We start from the raw sequence: 18,981 nt of genomic DNA, 5'->3' as shown, positions 1-18,981 counted from the left end.
GAAAATCACCTAAGGACAATTTGCATTGCAATCGACGCTATATGTATAAGATGCAACTGAACTGAATTATATTCAATGTGAGACATGACTTGAAAAGGAAGACCCGGATTGAACTGGTTGCAAAGAGTTCTCTGAATCTAATTCACAAATGAAAATATTTGAAGGAAACACAGTTGATGGATGAGTTCATGTGGGATGAACTCACCGCTCAACCTGTCTGGACTATCGCAGAGTAAATTTGGGCTATTTTGTTCAGTTTAGAAGAACAATGTGGTGGATTTTTTTTTCATTATGCACTTCGGGAAAAAAGTCGAAATGACGAGAAAAAAAGTCGAAATTTCGAGAAAAAAAGTCGAAATGTCGAGAAAAAAGTCGAAATTTCGAGAAAAAAAGTCGAAATGTCGAGAAAAAAGTCGAAATTTCAAGATTAATATTGAAGTACAATTTTGAGAAAAAAATCGAAATTTCGAGAAAAAAGTCGAAATGTTGAGAAAAAAGTCGAAATTTCAAGATTAATATTGAAGTACAATTTTGAGAAAAAAATCGAAATTTCGAGAAAAAAAGTCGAAATTTCAAGATTAATATTGAAGTACAATTTCAAGAAAAAAGTCGAAATTTCGAGAAAAAAAGTCGAAATGTTGAGAAAAAAGTTGAAATGTTAAGAAATCAGGTGCACCAAGAATTACATTTGGGTATTGAACTGGGAACCTTGACGAAAGATTTCTAAGACACCCAGCATTTATTAGACATTAGACACCATATATGTTCACAGACAAAAACAAAAAACCCATCAAGGTTTGAAATAAATCTACCTGGACAGAACAACCTTTTGGGTGCTTAAATGGTGACTGTCTGCCAAGGAAAAGACTGACGAGGGGTTTGATTAGCTTGGCGTGACCTCATCAAACGTCTGTGAAGATCAATGGAGAACTGGGAAATCATGAGCACTCCCTCCTATTGAACTTTTCTCTGACTCTCTTCCAGCACCAAATTCTGGCACAAACTGAGTAGTGAAATGGTGACGCATGGTTGTTGGCGCCAGATCATCTGGGTATTGGAGAAACCGCTGCTCTACACAAGTTTTTCTCACACAACTATCTCAAGGGACCACAGAGAACGTTGTGATTAAGAGAAAATATCCAGTGAGCTGCAGTCCTCCGGAGTGGGAGAAAGAAATTGGCGAGCCAGTTTGGTGAGACAGTTTTTTCTACGAAATTTGGATGGTAGGGTCGATATTTTCAAAAATGCAATGCAAAATCATTGATCAATTCTGCTTTATATCAACACTTTAGGCTGGGGATGCTGACCCATGTTCATCCCTTTGTGACAAGTCTTTCTATTTTCAGAGGCCTACTGTACTTCCAGAAGGATATTATGGCATCACATTAGGAATGGGCGAAATTTTACCGTTCATGATAAACCGTCCAAAAAATTCCCCACAATAAGAATTTGTCATCTCGCGGTTAAAACGATAAATTCCTATTGATGACGTTTTTGTGTAAAACTGATTTATGGTTCTGAGTTAAATGGACGCGGAAGGAAGGAAGGAAGGAAATAAGCCTGAAAGAAAGAAATGAGCCAGAAAGAAAGAAAGAAAGAAATTAGCCAAAAAGAAAGAAATGAGCCAAAAAGAAAGAAAGAAAGAAATGAGCCAAAAAGAAAGAAATGAGCCAAAAAGAAAGAAAGAAAGAAATGAGCCAAAAAGAAAGAAAGAAAGAAATGAGCCAAAAAGAAAGAAATGAGCCAAAAAGAAAGAAAGAAAGTAATGAGCCAGAAAGAAGGAAATGAGCCAGAAAGAAAGAAAGAAAGAAATTAGCCAAAAAGAAAGAAAGAAAGTAATGAGCCAGAAAGAAAGAAATGAGCCAGGAAGAAAGAAAGAAAGAAATTAGCCAAAAAGAAAGAAATGAGCCAAAAAGAAAGAAAGAAAGAAATGAGCCAAAAAGAAAGAAATGAGCCAAAAAGAAAGAAAGAAAGAAATGAGCCAAAAAGAAAGAAAGAAAGAAATGAGCCAAAAAGAAAGAAATGAGCCAAAAAGAAAGAAAGAAAGTAATGAGCCAGAAAGAAGGAAATGAGCCAGAAAGAAAGAAAGAAAGAAAGAAAGAAAGGATAAATTCCCATTGATGACGTTTTTGTGTAACAAACATGGCCGATCTGAGAGCGAGATAGATTTATAGTTACAAAGGTGGAGTTGAATTGGTATTTAGTTTTTATCGTCATTATTATCATCATCGGGATAAATGCCAGAAATTATCGTGATACATTTTTTAGTCCATACCGCCCATCCCTACATCACATCAACCTCAAATCATCTCAAACCTCTTTCTTGAACATAAAAAATAGATTTCCATACTCAATGGGCCCGACTCAATAGTCCTTCAAGCATGACAACGATCGGAAACAGACATCCAACAACACGACAGAATGGTTAAACAGAAAAAAAAGATGTATTATTTAGAACTGGCCAGCGGTTGACCCCGACTGAAATCCCACTGAAAATATCTGAAGAGAGCTAAAATCTGCCTTTGCTGAAATGACTTGAAGGACCACATAGAAACAGAAGGGCAGTAAGTCTCTACAGAAGTTTCTACAATACATGGAAAACAAGTTCTGCTGACATGCTAGACTTTCAATATGAATGCAAGACCCTAAAAGGATGAATTCTTTCCATGCCTCCTAAGTAATTGAGTGCCACGCATGTTTTTGAGGTGTGTTGTTGGGAGATAGAAATCAAAGCATGGGTGAACACTAGTGATGCACCGAAATGAAAATTTGTGGCCGAAACCGAAACCGAAAATAATAATAAACACTTGGCCGAATACCGAACAATACCGAACATGGTTCTTCGCAGTTTTTCATTTATTTTGCCAATTTTTTCACCATTGCATAAATCAAATAAATTTGATTTAGGCATGCTTTTAAAAGAAAAAAATATTTTACAAAATTACAAGGTATAAAACATTTGCTGAACATAAAAAACTTAACATTTTTTAATTTCCCAGCATTTCTTAAATATTCCAGCAGATATTATACCAGCAAAGAACAATAACTTAAAATAAATAAATTAGCAAAATACATTTTTTGGCCATCTTTGAGCTTACGTTAGGCTTAACTGACTGAACATTGTAACATAGGCCTTAAAACAATAAAAATGCATTAAAGCGCTCAGGGTTTTTTATCATTTCAAATGATAAATCAAACTTGTAGTGCTGAAAGACTTTGCAGATGTGCCCCCTCTAGATATTTGGGCAGAACATTCATTGCAAACAGCCATTCTTGTATTATTCTTTGCCACTCTAAAATACTTCCACACTGCTGACATGTTTGCACCGCCAACTATTTATGTGGTGCGCAACAGTTACGGAGCGGCCAGTCTATTTATATTACAACGCCGTTATTAATTGTTCGGTTTTTTTCCCACTTATTCCACCGAACACCGAAAGTGTTTTTTTGCCATTTTCGGCCGAACAATTTCGGTTACCGAACAATCGGTGCATCACTAGTGAACACTGAGCTTCAGTGATTGCAGGAGGAAGCTGTGTAAACATAAGAGTTTACAAAAGTTTGATGAAGTGTTTAAGCGAGAAAGAAAACGACGCACGGCTTTGACTTTGAAATACATACTCCTTCAAAAAGTGCAGCTTTTCTATCAAACAACTCCCAACCATACCTGTCCTTACTCGTCCTCCTGGAGTCCATCACCATCTTCCATCTGTGCCTCCCACAGTTGAGAAGAGCACTTTACTGAGGTGGCTGACACTAATGAACTCTGACTCAGTCAGGCTGGAGAGGATGTGAATGAATGTAGATGAGGAGGAAGAGTAATTGCTCACACAGAGGACTCTGAAAGGTGTGTGTCAGAGGAAGACGCACTCACACGCCGCACACCCACTGCAGCTCTTAACTGGAAGTGTGTGGCCCAGTCAAGATGAGGAGACACCTTAAGTATCTGTTCATCTGGTAATGGAAGCGAATGCATGAGCTGGTGCACGATAGCAGATGGAAATATGGCGGTGAATTAAAGAAATGGAATCAAAAAAAGAAACATTTTAAGAAAGAAATTAAGGAATTCAAAGTAATGAAAGAGAAATAAGAAAGAAGTTAATGAACTACAAATCCGAGACGACACAACGTCAGAAGATGTTCATCTAAATCAGGGGTCGGCAACCCAAAATGTTGAAAGAGCAGTATTGGACCAAAAACACAAAAAACTAATATGTCTGGAGCCGCAAAAAATGAAAAGTCTTGTATAAGCCTTAGAATGAAGGCAACACATGCTGCATGTTTCTATATTAGTTATAACTGGGGGAAGATGTTTTTTTTCATTATGCACTTCGGGAAAAAAGTTGAAATGTTGAGAAAAAAGTCGAAATGTTGAGAAAAAGTCGAATTTGTCGAGAAAAAAGTTGAAATTTCGAGAAAAAAGTCGAAATGTCGAGGAAAAAGTCGAAATGTCAAGAAAAAAGTCGAAATTTCAAGATGAATATATTGAAGTACAATTTCGAGAAAAAAGTCGAAATGTCGAGAAAAAAGTCGAAATTTCAAGATGAATATATTTAAGTACAATTTCGAGAAAAAGTCGAAATGTCGAGAAAAAGTCGAGATGTCGAGAAAAAAGTCGAGATGTCGAGAAAAAAGCCGAAATGTCGAGAAAAAAGTCGAAATTTCAAGATGAATATATTTAAGTACAATTTCGAGAAAAAATTCGAAATTTAGAGAAAAAAGTCGAAATGTCGAGATTAAAAAGGAAAGGAAAAAGGAAGAAAAAAAGAGGAAAAAAGAAGAAAAAAGAAAAAAAGAAGAAAAAAAGAAAAAGGAAAAAAAAGAAAAAAAAAGAAAAAAAAGGAAAAAAAAGGTCAAACATTTTTGAAAAAGCTCCAGGGAGCCACTAGGGCGGCGCTAAAGAGCCGCATGCGGCTCTGGAGCCGCGCGTTGCCGACCCCTGGTCTAAATGATCCAGAAGTTGTTTTTTTTAAATATCTCAGTTAAGCGCACTGCAGGTTGTCTGAGCTCCCTCCTGATCATCCTTCTGTGTGAGTGAATGTTTGTTTAAAGATACCCCCCCCCGTCGTCAACACAGAAGGATAAAAGTTGTGTATGGTATCCATTGTGTTTGGATACCCTCGTTGTCGTAATGACTGTAAAATAACTGCGATGATGTGCATTTGAAGTGATATTTCCATTAGCCATGTGCTAGAGCCTGGTGTCTCTAATATGTGGAGTCCTTCAGTGGACGCCCAAGCTGTTTAAAAAGTAATATATCTAAAAATTTGCTGAACACAACAGGTGCTCACGCAAGCCCTCTGGCAAGTGCTTGTTTAAGGATTTTATACTATTAATTTGGGATGGGGGTCAAACACAGCAAAAGCACATCAAATAAATATGAAATTATGAGTAAAGGCTAGACGAGTGAACAACACAGTTCACAGTCAAACATTAAGAGCATGCAACAATCCTCATTTAGTGGCAGTTTCCACATTTTGCTGCTGAACTGTTGTTTTTGAACACTAGTTTCCACAGCTTGTCTGTTTCTTGAGTAGAAAACGAATTGAAAAGTTAAATGCAGCAAGTTTTCATTCAGCCAGGAGAAAGCAGAGCTTTCTCATCTTCTCCTTCCTTAGCTAAAGCAGGACAGATTTCGTGTTGAGAAAGTGAAAGATGGTTTTAATGAGCAAATTCGTAGCAGGAGCTCTGGTTTTCAGTCTCAAGACCATTGCTATCCTCTAATGCATTTCCTGTACATCACTGTTATCAAATTCTGCAAATCTAGAGCTTGTGTTCCTCAACTGGAGGGTCTGCCATCTTCTCAGAAGCTGTGCCATCCTTGGCAAGGCATCTTTTAGGTCGATTCATGGAGGATTGAGGGGGCCAACATGAATCGCATAGCAAAGCAACATCTGACTGAGCTACAGCCCAGGTAGCTCAGAGGGGATAATTAACTTTTAGTTTCAGCGATCCAGTGAGTTCACTGAATCATTGTACATGCGTAGAACTCATTGCTAGCAAAATCCATCCACTTAGCCTAACATGACTACCACTAATCAATGAACACCAAATCATTTCTTAACCCTTGTACTGTCTTCGGGTCAAAATGACCTAATTCTCCTTCCTTCTTCCCTTCCTTCCTTCTTTCCTTGTTTTCTCCCTCCCTTCCTTCCTTCCTTCCTTCCTTCCTTCCTTCCTTCCTTCCTTCCTTGTTTCCTTCCTTCCTTCCTTCCTTCTTTCCTCCTGCTCTCTCCTTCCTCCTTCCCTTCCTCTTTTCTCCCTTCCTTCCTTCTTTCTTTCCTTCTTTCTTTCCTTCTTCCTTCCTTCCTTCCTTCCTTCCATCCTTCTTTTCTCACTTCCTTCCTTCTTTCTTTCCTTCTTTTCTCACTTCCTTCCTTCTTTCTTTCCTTCTTTTCATTCTTCCTTCCTTCCTTCCTTCCTTTTTCCTTCCTTCCTTCTTTCCTCCTGCTCTCTCCTTCCTTCTTCCCTTCCTCTTTTCTCCCTTCCTTCCTTCCTTCTTTCTTTCCTTCTTTTCATTCTTCCTTCCTTCCTTCCTTCCTTCCATCCTTCTTTTCTCACTTCCTTCCTTCTTTCTTTCCTTCTTTTCTCACTTCCTTCCTTCTTTCTTTCCTTCTTTTCATTCTTCCTTCCTTCCTTCCTTCCTTCCTTCCTTCCTTCCTTCCTTCCTTCCTTCCTTCCTTCCTTCCTTCCTTCCTTCCTTCCTTCCTTCCTTCCTTCCTTCCTTCCTTCCTTCCTTCCTTCCTTCCTTCCTTCCTTCCTTCCTTCCTTCCTTCCTTCCTTCCTTCCTTCCTCCTTCCTTGACCCAAAAACAGCACAAGGGTTAAAGTACATATAAATCAGAGACTGGTTGCAACCAAACCTCAGCTTTAGTTTCCCTGAACATGACTACCATTTTCCAATCAGAAAATGTGACTGAGCAGCATAAATTCTCCTTTTTACTGTGTTAGCGTGCGATAATTTGAAAAACAGCTCAGTATTAACCCTTAGGCTGGGTCTCTGTGTCAAACAGATTCCTGAATTTCTATTTAAGTTAATGCAGAAATCTTGTGACATGGCCCTGTGAAAGGGAAGGTCAGCATAAAGCTTAAATGTGTCACCCCCTGTGGGAAGATTACATTTGCCATCCCAGTGTGGGATGATCTGTGTTGTAGCTTTAATTATATGCAGATCCTTTTGTTTTTCCTTGTATACATGTTTGCCTGCTGAAGTAATTTTGTTAAAGCTACGCCCCTCTGCTCTCACAGGAAATCATCCGTCGCTCGGAGGCTGTCTAGCCACTGCAGTTAGGCCGGCTCTGTCGCTTCTTATCTCCTGTCATAAACCAAAAAAAAGAAAAGAGACTATTTGTCTAAAGGACTACGTGTCACCTTCTCCCCCTGAGTCCTATTGGAAAATATGAACTCATTGCTATCATTCTCCATACCAATCTTGAAGTTCCTCTCTCTTTCAAAAGAAAATCCTCATTCTTTCTTGCAAATTGTCATCCTACTCCTCTCACACACGAGCTGTGCCACCTCAGTCGCGAGCCTTTCTCTCCTTTCCTCACTACCAGCTGCTTACGGTGTTAGTATAAGTATTACAGTACTCAGCTTTCCATTGAGCGTGTGTCTGAGACACGTGGCTGGGATACAGAAATGCTCCAGGTATATGGAGCTAGAACAGTCTCATAATTCGCAAATGCACACACCGTTTCACAAATGCACAGGACAAGTTTCACAAATGCACAGAACAATTCACACGTGCGTAGGACAAGATATACAAATGTATTTTTGATGCGACAAATATAACCTGATTTACAAACGTTTTTTTGTCTGTGAGCTGTGCTGGATTTGCGTGTGACTTTTGAGACTCCCCTGACGTGACTCGATCCACAAATACGTTTTTTTTAACACGGAAGGATCTGCAACCAATCAGATATCTGATCTACCCTCTCTTAACATGTTCAAACACATGTTAAAATCAGTTTTTACAGAACAATGTCATTGTTTTTAATCAAGTGTCATTCTGGTAATGAATTCTTTTTAGCTTTCTCATCTTTGTATGTTTTATGTTTTGATATTTTTTTGATATTTTTTTATTTTTTGTAAAGTTACTTGTCCTTGTATGCATTTTCTTTTATATGAAACTGAATTTATTTTTTTGCTGCTATCTTGACCAGGACTCCCTGGCAGAAGAGATATTGTATCTCAATGGGACTTTCCTGAATAAATAAAGGGTAAATAAAATATCTTCCTTTGTTTCAGCCAATCATAAGAGCGCACCCCACGTGGGGGACGATTTACTCGTAAACCAATCAGATTAAAGGGGCCACGCCTACGCACGTGTGAATTGTTCTGTGCATTTGCGAATCGGTGTGTGCATTTGTGAATTTTGTCCTGTGCATTTGTGAAATGGTGTGTGCATTTGCGAATTATGAGACTGTTCTAGCTCGATACAGGTAAGATGGCAACAAAAATATATACATATACACACAAAACCACACAGACACACACACTAAAAGTTCAGCACTTCATCACCTGCTGATTTTACAGTTTGAACCTTCAACAGCATCTGAACGTGTCAGCTGGTTACTCACCCATAACTCGGAGCCTCTCTGCTCCGACTACAACCTCCTGCTCATCAGCAGAGAAGAGGAGCTTGCCAGAGGTGGATTTGACTTCAAACATCTTTCCTCGTGCTTTAAATCCACTGGATCCTAAAAGGAAGACCGACAGAGAAGAGACATCAAAGGGGATGACTGCAGCCACAGCCGGCTTCTCTTCTGAATTACAGTCACGCGGAAAAGAAGATACAGTACAGAGCGTCTTTCAATTCTGAGATTTTATACCAGTTCTTAAAATTATACAAATCCTAGATGAAAAACAGAATACACGTACACCCACTGTCATGATAATGCTAATGAGGAAAGGCATCAGCAAAAACCTCAAAACTTTTGCTGCCCATCAGTCTCAGAAGGTTTTAAGTGTCTGGTATCCATAATTCTTCAAAGAACAATATTATTTAGAAGTGCAAAACATAAAAAATACTTGTCAATCTTCCCAGGAATTAAATCCTGATAAATCCAACAGCTGCATCTCAGATTCTAGTGCCTGTAGTATGTTCAACCTTTAAATTCATGGTAGCAAAATTTGGAAAAGACGGAGCAAGTTTGCCTTGTTTAGAGGGGCTGCAAGGAGAAAGTCCCTTCTATCTTAACAAAACAAAAAAACAAATTAAAGCTGCAAGCAGCGATGAACGGGCCCTCGCACTCACGGCCACCGCCCCCCATAAGCATATCAGAAATGACACCACCCACGACTCTGTCAAACCATTCAAAGGTTATAGCAGAAAAAAGGGACAGCCAATCAGAAGAAGGGGCGGGGCTAATTCAGGCCAATGAAGGTCAAGGACTCCATACAGAATCTGATGACACCAGCCACCACTCTCTATGTCAAACCATTCAAAAGTAATAGCAGGAAATAGGGACAACCAATCAAAAGAAGAGGCGGAGCAAATTTGCACCAATTATGGTCAAGGACTCAATACCGAGTCCCATGACACCACCCACGACTCTTTATGTCAAACCATTCAAAAGTTATGGCAGAGAAAAGTATTCTAGGGGGCGCTGTTGAGCCATTAGGCCACGCCCATTAATGCAAACCATGAAATATCAAATGTATCGCCAGGCCTGGCTTGCATGTTGCAGGCCGACTTCCTGTTCGGCTTCGGCCATGGCGCCAAGAGACTTTTCGTCAAACCGTATTATGGGGCTTGAGGCACAAAGTTTTTTCTGTCTGAACCAATCGGATGAAGGGCGGGTGTGCTTTTTGGCGTCTAGCGTCGCCACGGTAACGCTTTTGAAAGAGAAAAGTAATGCGTGGTGTCGCAGGATGGAGACGCACATTTTGATGTATAACACACCTGGGTGCACGTTACGGTTCGGGCTGAATTAACTGCCGAAGGAATGGCATAAATTTCGCCAAAATGACACGATTAATTCAAAATGGCAGACTTCCTGTTCGGTTTCAGCCATGGCGCCAAGAGACTTTTCTTTAAGTTGCGACATGATACAGGTGTGTACCGATTTTCGTGCATGTACGTCAAACCGTATTGTGGGGCTTGAGGCACAAAGTTTTCTAGGGGGCGCTGTTGAGCAATTTTGCCACGCCCATTAATGCAAACCATTAAATATAATATTTTTCGCCAGGCCTGGCTTGGGTGCAAAATTTGGTGACTTTTTGGGCACGTTTAGGGGGGCAAAAAGGCCTTCCTTTTGTCAGAAGAAAAATAAAGAAAGAAAAAAAATTCCTACAGATACAATAGGGCCTTCGCACTGAAGGTGCTCGGGCCCTAATAAACATGGCAGCACAGCTTAGGTTAGCCAAGCTGCATCTGGATGAACCACGACACTCGTTGAATAATGTTCTCTGGGAAGACTATGAAAACCAAACGTATCAGCACAAACGCACCGCACCAGCTGTTAAGCAGTGTGACGGGTAGGGGGGTCAGCGTTTGGGCTGGAAGAGTGGGCAAAAACCCTTTTACGATAGTAAAGCCAAAAAAAGACAACATCCATTTCAAATTGTTGTTATCAAAGCTAGTTTGACAAGATGTCCTTAGTTTTTCTGAATTATGGCTTAAGTTTTGTTGATCAAATAATGACAGTGTAATTTTCTATGCGTTGTTTTTCATTATGAGGTCATATCTACAGAATTTTAAGATTTAAAAAGAACTGCTGGCACCTGGTTTTTGATTATTGAATGCACCTGATTCCCCTGCTTTTAACTTGAGACTTTAGTAGTCATTTATTTAATAATTGTCTGTACAATATCCCTTAAATCGTTAGAACCAAGAAAGTTGTATTCTTTCAACATTTTTGTCACAAGAGAAAGGGATGACATTGTGACGTTTTTAAAAACTACATCCATCCAGATGCGACCTGTTGGGAAATTGATTTTCCACTCCAGAATATGTGTGAGAAAATTCTGACATTTCACCGCAAGTCTGCTTGAAACTAACTTGTGCAAATACTCAGGTGCAATCTGCCAAAAAAATGCAGACAACTTCTTCCACCTCAAATTATTTCGTCTGCCACAGCGGCTAGAAACAATTGCCGCAGAAGCTGACTGATTGACACGCAAGCAATTGATTCTGTCACTCTCCATCTGGGAAGCAAAGTCCCTCTCTCTACGTGAACGATGTTAAGTCATCCACGAGAAACATCCGAGTACTCCTCGCCCGTCTAGTCTTCAGACCCAGAAGGCAAATGTCAGTGCACTTTTCTAATGTGTGAGACACTTCCTGCGCATGTTTACACAGAGTGAGCTCCATTCACCAAAGACCGTCTACTCTATTAGCGTGTGCCAGGTGCAGATGTGGGGAATGTAAAGAAGGAACTGCAATCACAAAGCTTGAGCTGCACAAAGAAAATGAAAAAATAAACAGGCGTGCATGTCTAATCGTGGAGATAAAATGATGACTTCTGGCTGAGCAGTAGTTTTTCACCACTAACTGTTAAAGGGTTCGAGAAGAAATAAAGTGGAGTGCAAATGATTAATAGTGTGTCAAACAACATATTTCTTGCTCTTACTGGAGAATCTTTGCATATATTTAAGAGTCAAGAATGGAAATCATTCTGATAGGACTCAGTGTGCTGTATGTGACCCAGTTTAGCAAATCTCAGAAAGAGATTTGGGTGTCAGCCCAGCAGAGTCTGCACCCAGCTATCTAAAATAAAATGTCAAGCCTTATATTACCATGCTTTCAGGGCAGTGGTGTCCCTCTGCCTACAAAAATGTCTTAAGAATTAAAAAAAAAACACTAAAAGATTCATCTCTTCAGAGAGGTTCCAACACCTCTAATCCCCTAACATGCAGAAGTTGCACTTAGTTAGCACTTTTCAGCTTCTTCTGCTTTGGATTTTGCATAGATGTAGCATTTAATATGTACAACAGGGGTTCTTAAGAGTACTGAAGTTTAATTATTATCAGTCACCTGTAAGTTTCTACAAATACAAGAGTCAGCTATTTTTCTAAATACTGCATGAAGAGTCTTATGTCTAGAGTTCAGAAAGAAAACTGAGTGGGTTAGTCTTACTGGGTTTTTTTTTTCTTTTTTTTTTTCTCATTTCTCATGTTTTGTTTTGCCAACGCTTGTCGGGGCTCCTACTATAAAACAACAAAAAAGACATTTAAAGAGAAAGGGGAAAAAGGAAGGGGGGGTTAGTCTTACTGTTTTTTTTTTTTTTTTTTTTTTTTCCAAATCTTAATATGTTCATTAGGGAAGGGGAGGAATTTTCTTGGGAAGCATGGCCCTGGATTTTCCCCCCAGGATCTGATGTGCTATAAAATGGGCCGCTAACCCACGAATGTCTATGAAGTCTGACAAAATCTCTGATATTTCCCAGCAAGGCCTTTGATCATCTGTAGGCTCACAGTCAGTTTTTCTTTTTCTTTTCTTTCTTTATATTGTATTTGGTTGTTTTTTCTTGTCTCTGGGTCTGTTGTAAGTGCTGGGTTGGGGATGGGAATGTGGGAGGGATAGAAAAAGATGGGAAAAATGAATGGATGGAAGTATTCCCAGTTATTTTGCTTTACTAATGTTGTATAATGTGAAACTATTTCCAATAAAAAAATCATTAAAAAAAAAAAAGAAAGAAAACTGAAACAATGAGTTGGCAAAATAGTTGAACTAGAACTAGGACACTTTGCTATCATTCAGGCGACAGCATTTCTGTTGTATATACATCAGAATCGAAGTTGTTTTCAAAAATGTGTATCCAATGAAAAAAAAGAAATCATTACATTTCATCACACCAGTTTGCTTCTTACCTGTTACAAGCTGTGTGAGTAGCTGGTTGTTGCTGTTGACAACGTTGACCGAGACATTTCGTGATGACTGGAGGAACAGTGGGCGGCCCTGCAGAAAGATTGACCAGGTTATTATTATTGACTGAGGTGCAACGAGTCCGTGTGGGGCCACTGTGGCAGAAAATTGAACACTGATACCAGCGTGAAATTCAGGTCATAACGTGGGGCCCAGACGGGACACAAGTAGGGCAGCATCATGTGTGGGCTAAAAGTGGGCTGATCAATGAAAACAATACTCCTTCTGTGGGATGGTTGCCTAAAATGGAAAAAAAAATGTTGCAGCCCCTGTATGGGTTAAACCAGAGAAGGACACACAGAGGCCAACACTACCAGAGTTGTTGTGGATGTACCCCTCATGGGGCGTGTATGGGTTGTCTACAGACAAGTCTGCCTTTGGAGTGAACACAGAAAAACTACCATGGGGGCCCTGTAGCACCCTTAATGTAATAATTTCCTGAAAATGTAATAAAATTTGCACTTAACTCAATCTAAAATGTAATAAAACCCAATAATGTAATAAAATATCCTGACGGATATTGTAATAACACTTTTACCGCTAATGTAATACCTTATTACATTATTGGGAATTTATTACATGGTACTCAACGTCTGCAATTTAACCCAATAGTCATTCTGGTGTTTCAAATCCAGTGTATATAATGTAACATTCTTAGATACCTAAAACACAAAATGTAGAATTCTGGACTGAAAATGAACATACATATTACATTATTTGTCAAGTATTACATTATTAATTACCCACCTGAAAATGTAATACATTCCCAAAAATGTAATAAGGTATTACATTATCGGTAAAAAATATTATTACAATATCCGTCAGGATATTTTATTACATTATTGAGGAAGTTATTACATTATTGGATTATATTACATATTAGATTGAGTTAAAGGAGCATGAGGCAGGATTGAGGCAGGATTTATGAAAATAATTCGTATACGTTTTAAGTTTTCTAGTAATAAGGTCAGATGAAGCGTTCCAAACCAAAAAGAATGATTCCTCTAGTGTATCTCTCCTTTGCCTTGAACAGGCTGTGTGCTGCAAAATGTGCTGCAATTGCGGGCCGGAATTTCCCGCGCTGTCCTGCGGATGTGACGTCACATGACGCTGCATGTGCGTTCTCCCCGTTCTCCCGTGCCGGCTTCGCTGTTGGCTGCAGTACCCCCGACGGCCGTCGTGGTGAAGGGTGGCGCTAGAGAGTCTCATTTCTTAAAAGGAGCCTCATGCTGTTGCGGTGTTTGTTTTTCAATACAAGTAGGAAGACGACCAACAAACTTTGATTCCAGAATATTAGAGAAGCTTATTTGGTAAGGCACAACTAACCTTACAGACCATGATCTTGACCATCTTAGTCTTAATATCAGTCTAAACTTATTAGAATGTCTGCACAAAAACTTCTACTCAATTTCTAACTTCAAGGCTCTTCAGGGTATCTTGTAACTGAAATAAATGTTTACTGACTCGGCCAAGGCCAATAAACTTGTAAACTACTGTATTATTGCTATCTTTCAACAAGCCATTTCAAACCAAAATGTAAACATAATATTATTATTGGGTGTCTGTGTTAGAGCTAAATCAGATTGCTACAAGTAAGATTGTTCCTGTAGATTAAAGCCGTTATGACAAAATTGATGTTTACAGGTTTGTATATATTCTTATTCAACGCAAAGTGTCCTCCTCGCAGAAAGAAAGGTGGTTTTGGCCTCTAAAAGACCAACTTGACCCACTCATGGCCTCCATCATAAGAAGAAAGTACTCCACATTTAAGGTTAGATCATCATTTCAATCATCATAATAGCTGGACAGTGAGCAGAGAATTAGGTCTGGATGTTCTTGGCAGTTATACCTGGAGTCCCGCCTTAATAGCAGGAGATTTGTTCGACAATATGAGACGTGTTCTTGCAAATGGAAAAAGTGCAGAGTGGCAATCTGTACGGCACAGTGTCCGTCCATCCTTCATGCCTCTCCCTGTTCAGGGTCACGGGAGGGCTGAAGCCTCTCCCAGCTGACAAAGTGAGAGGCACCTGGACATGTCACTGGTCCATCACAGGAGCTCAACTGCCTTACACACTCAATTCTGCAGAGTGTTCAGAATCACCAATTCAGAGAACATGTGTTTTTATGGGATAGGAGTCTTCTTGCTGTTAGGTTTCAGTGCTAACCACCACAATCATCATGCTGCCCTCTACATCACAGTATAAGCAGTACTGGAGTTGAGGGGGGATGAGGGGGGATGGCATCCCCCCTGAAATAAAAACGATCAAAATCATCCCTCCTTTCCATCCCTTATGTCATTTCATCAATGAATGTGGTTTTACTGCTATTTCAACATTTAGAGTCATCACCAGAATAATAACACCAGAGAAATAACTTATTTGACAATTTTCACCTGTTTAAAGTACATTTTCACTTTAAATAAGTAGGAAAATCTGCCAGTGGGATTTATCGTCTTATTACAAGCAAAGAAATCTTGTTCCACTGGCAGATTTTTCTACTTATTTCAAGTGAAAATCTACTTGAAACGGGTGAAAATTGTTGTTTTTTCCAGTGATGAGTCTTGTTTTAAGTGTAATGAGATTTTTTTACTAAAATGAGACATTTTAACTAGAAATAAGACAAATATTCTTGTTAAGATTTTGAGTTTTTGCAGTGCTCCATTTTACTTATCCTGTGAAGGACAGAGTCATATTGATAAATTCAGAAAACTGTTTTTTATTGTTGTGTTTTGATGTATTTGATGTAAGCCCAGTGGATATTTAAAGCTTACAGAAGGCTGCATTTAACTGCTGCTATGTCATTCCTGCAGTATTTCTGCGGGTGTTTTGGTCACTGCTATTATTTGTAATATATTATATTATTTGTAATATATTATATTATTTGTAATCAGCACAAATTATCTGTCCCCACATGATAAAATCCACCAACCCCCCTGAATTCTTTTTACAACTCGAGTACTGACTATAAGGGATTATATTCAGACTAGTGAGCGATCAGTTTACATACTGGCGGTTGGAGGCTGAATTATCTTTTTTAATTTTTGCATTGCATCAAAGGTGTGACATGAAACTCTAATGATAGTTCTTGTTTTACCTCCTCACGACAGACATTTTAAATGAGTTAGTCGACAGCAACTAACCAATCAGCTGCCAAGTTGCTTGCTCTGGAGTCTCATCTTGTGGGTTGACATTCTTTTAATGTCTCCACTAAAATTGCACAAATGGTTTATTTTGTATTACATCTTTGCCAAACCCATTGGAGAAATGGTCTATATACTTCAACCAGTAGTGTTATAAAAGTATCATTGTACATACACAGTGAAACACAATAACAGTTACAAAAGATTAACTTAAGAATCGAGCACCTTCACAACACAATAATCCAAACGATGTTGCTTCAGCGTCCTTCCCATTTCCCAGAATACCTTGGACCAATCTGTAATGCTGACCACGTTGGACTCTCAGCGCTTCTTGTGCCCGGCTAATCTTCATGCCTCAGTCAAACTCTTAATTAGAGATAACAGCCTGACCATTGTGCCGCACTCACAGCCGAGGAGGGGATATGCCCTGTGTGTATATTACTGATAATATTGTGGCTCTTTGGAAACTTATTGAAGTTCCAGCAGTAAATACATGAACGTGTCACATACAAGCTAGAAGTTATTACCACACTGAATGTAAAACAAGAGGTGAAAAAACAGTGGGCGGCGAAAAGGTGCTGAAGTGCTGGTAATTACATCAAGTGTGGAATCGTCACGTTTGCCACATAAAAGCCGTGTGAGAAGCAGCCGCACAAGCGGGAGCAAAGTAGAGAAAGCTTCTTTATTTTTACAACATAATTCCGCAGAGAATGCACGGAATGTATGTAATATATATATACACACACACACCAGTTCAGCAGCAGTAAGATGTGCAGAATGTGAGTTATCGTGTTTGAATGAACAATTAGAATACAGCATCCATCATTTCCAAAATAAATGTTTAATTTTGTTTCATCAGACTCTACAGCAGCTTTAAACTGAACCTCAGTCCATTTTAAATGAGACTGTGGTGCTGAACACAGCGTTACTCTACATTTCTGTCTGTTTGTTCCAATCTGAATCAGACTGTAAAATATTCATTTCAAGACATTTTTAACCGCACATGATTGAAAAAAAAAAAAAAAGAAAGGGTTAAGGTTCAAATAGAGGTTCAGAGCTTTTGGAGTTCAAAACATAAAATGACTAAAATAAATAAATAATGCAATGAAATAAAAAATAGCATGTTTTGACAGTTTTCATTCGTCTTCTCCAGAGATCTGGCAGACATCATTAGTGATAAATAGGGGTGGGCAAAAATATTGATGTGGCAATATATCGTGATACTCTACTGGCTGATTCAATATCGATATTCAAAATTTGAATATTGTTTTTCTTATTTATTTTTTCTTCAAATAATAATTCATGTTTCAGATGGGTTGTAAATCCAGTACAACTTTATTGTATACATAGGCTTAAATAATATTTTAGTTAATTTCATATTATGTAAATATTATGAAAAACATATGCAAATATTTTGTAAGTTTAGCTTGTATAGTTACAATACAACGGCATGGATAATCTAAATGGCATTGTTTAGACTCAGTTTGTCCCATGAATTATCTATATAATCTTTACTCGGATTTTAAAATGCATAATGCCCTTTTAAAAACATTACATTTAATTATGCCAAAATATCTACATCTACAACTAACCAGCTGGTTGGACTCACAGTCTGTACATGCATATATCAACTATGTTGGTCGATACTGCAAAATGTATCAGCTTCATGATGGAGGAAAAAAATAAAAATTGTAAAATTATTCACTTTCTAGGCTCCAACAAACACCTGAGCCAGCCTTTTAAAACATGCATGCGTTGTGCATTATATCACTCATCCCCACTACTTTGTTGGATCATTTATTTACTTTTTTCTTAATTTGAAGCCTTCTGATAGCCTATGGGGTCTCATCTCACCTCATTTACATTGCCAGATACTTTGTGTTCCTTACCCCAATTGCCCTTCCCTTTGACATTAACTGACAAAGGATTGGGTGTTGGGTTGGTCCCCCACGAAACACACCTCTGAAGGTACACTTAAACTTGGGTCAGGTCTGATGCAAATAGAATGATGCGGGATTGTGGGACCCGAGTGGGATTTATTGATAACAAGACAAGGAGGTCCATGAGCTCCTCAAGCTCAGAGCCAAGGATGCCATAAATCAGCAATCACAATATGCAACTGGCTACTAAAAGGACAGACTGCCACCTTGCAAGAAACAAAACTTGTGTTGTTAACAATCAAAGAGGCTTAAAATAAGTTCTATGTGCCCAACGACCACAACAGCAGTAGTGGCTTGATGTATTCCTAGAGGAACTGGAGGTGCGGGGGAGACAGAGGCCTGGACTTCTCTGCTTAGGGTGCTTCCCCCCCCGAACTGAATACAGAAAAGCAGAAGATAATGGATGGATGGACTAGGAGTATACATAATGTTTTCATTTATCCCTTTTTCCCCTATAGCCTCTTGAAACCCAACTACAGCAATCGTTGTGCGTCTATGTGTACTGTGCACGTATTTAGTTTGTCATCAGGAGATACCGCTGATTCCATGCACCGCTTTACTGCGAATACATGAGACAATATTACTCTGAGTAGGATTTCTCTCACATACACAGACAGGGGAGAGATGAGAGATGGAGAAAAAGATCTGGATTAGAGGCAGTTATAGAAATATATCTCAGAGGCAGAGCTTTTCCGCAGGCTGAAAACATCTCACTGGATGAACGGAGGATCAATTTTTTAAAGTGATATATTGCATCATTCAGAAATTTAGCCCTGTTCAATCAAAATAAACCAACACCTTATGTCCCAAGGTCACTCCTTTGAAGGGATTCAAGTATTGTCTGTCACGATGCGAGTAATGAGCGGTAGCTGCATGGTCCTGGGCTCACTTATTTTTAAAGTCAACTCCCTTTAAAACATAAAACATTTTCCAGTGAGTATATTTTTGTACTTATGGTCAAACAAGCTCATGAAAGCTTCTGACCTTTTCAAATGTACTGTATGTTTTACTGTTAAATATACATATTTTATTATA

General features: G+C 38.9%; 1 protein-coding gene across 2 annotated transcripts in view; it reads right to left on the bottom strand.

Moving 5' to 3' along the window:
• The window catches only part of sgcd (sarcoglycan, delta (dystrophin-associated glycoprotein)), a 561,083-nt gene that overhangs the window by 133,584 nt on the left and 408,518 nt on the right, over positions 1-18,981 (bottom strand). For both annotated transcript variants that reach the window (XM_061740598.1, XM_061740597.1), the window contains 2 exons: positions 12,813-12,900; positions 8,579-8,698 (listed from right to left, as the gene is read on the bottom strand). In XM_061740598.1, coding sequence (XP_061596582.1) covers positions 8,579-8,698; positions 12,813-12,900 — 208 coding nt within the window. The remainder of the gene's footprint in view (positions 1-8,578; positions 8,699-12,812; positions 12,901-18,981) is intronic.

This window comes from Cololabis saira, chromosome 14 (assembly GCF_033807715.1).
Source record: "Cololabis saira isolate AMF1-May2022 chromosome 14, fColSai1.1, whole genome shotgun sequence".
Taxonomy (NCBI): domain Eukaryota; kingdom Metazoa; phylum Chordata; class Actinopteri; order Beloniformes; family Belonidae; genus Cololabis; species Cololabis saira.
This window is presented reverse-complemented; position numbering and strand designations above follow the sequence as displayed.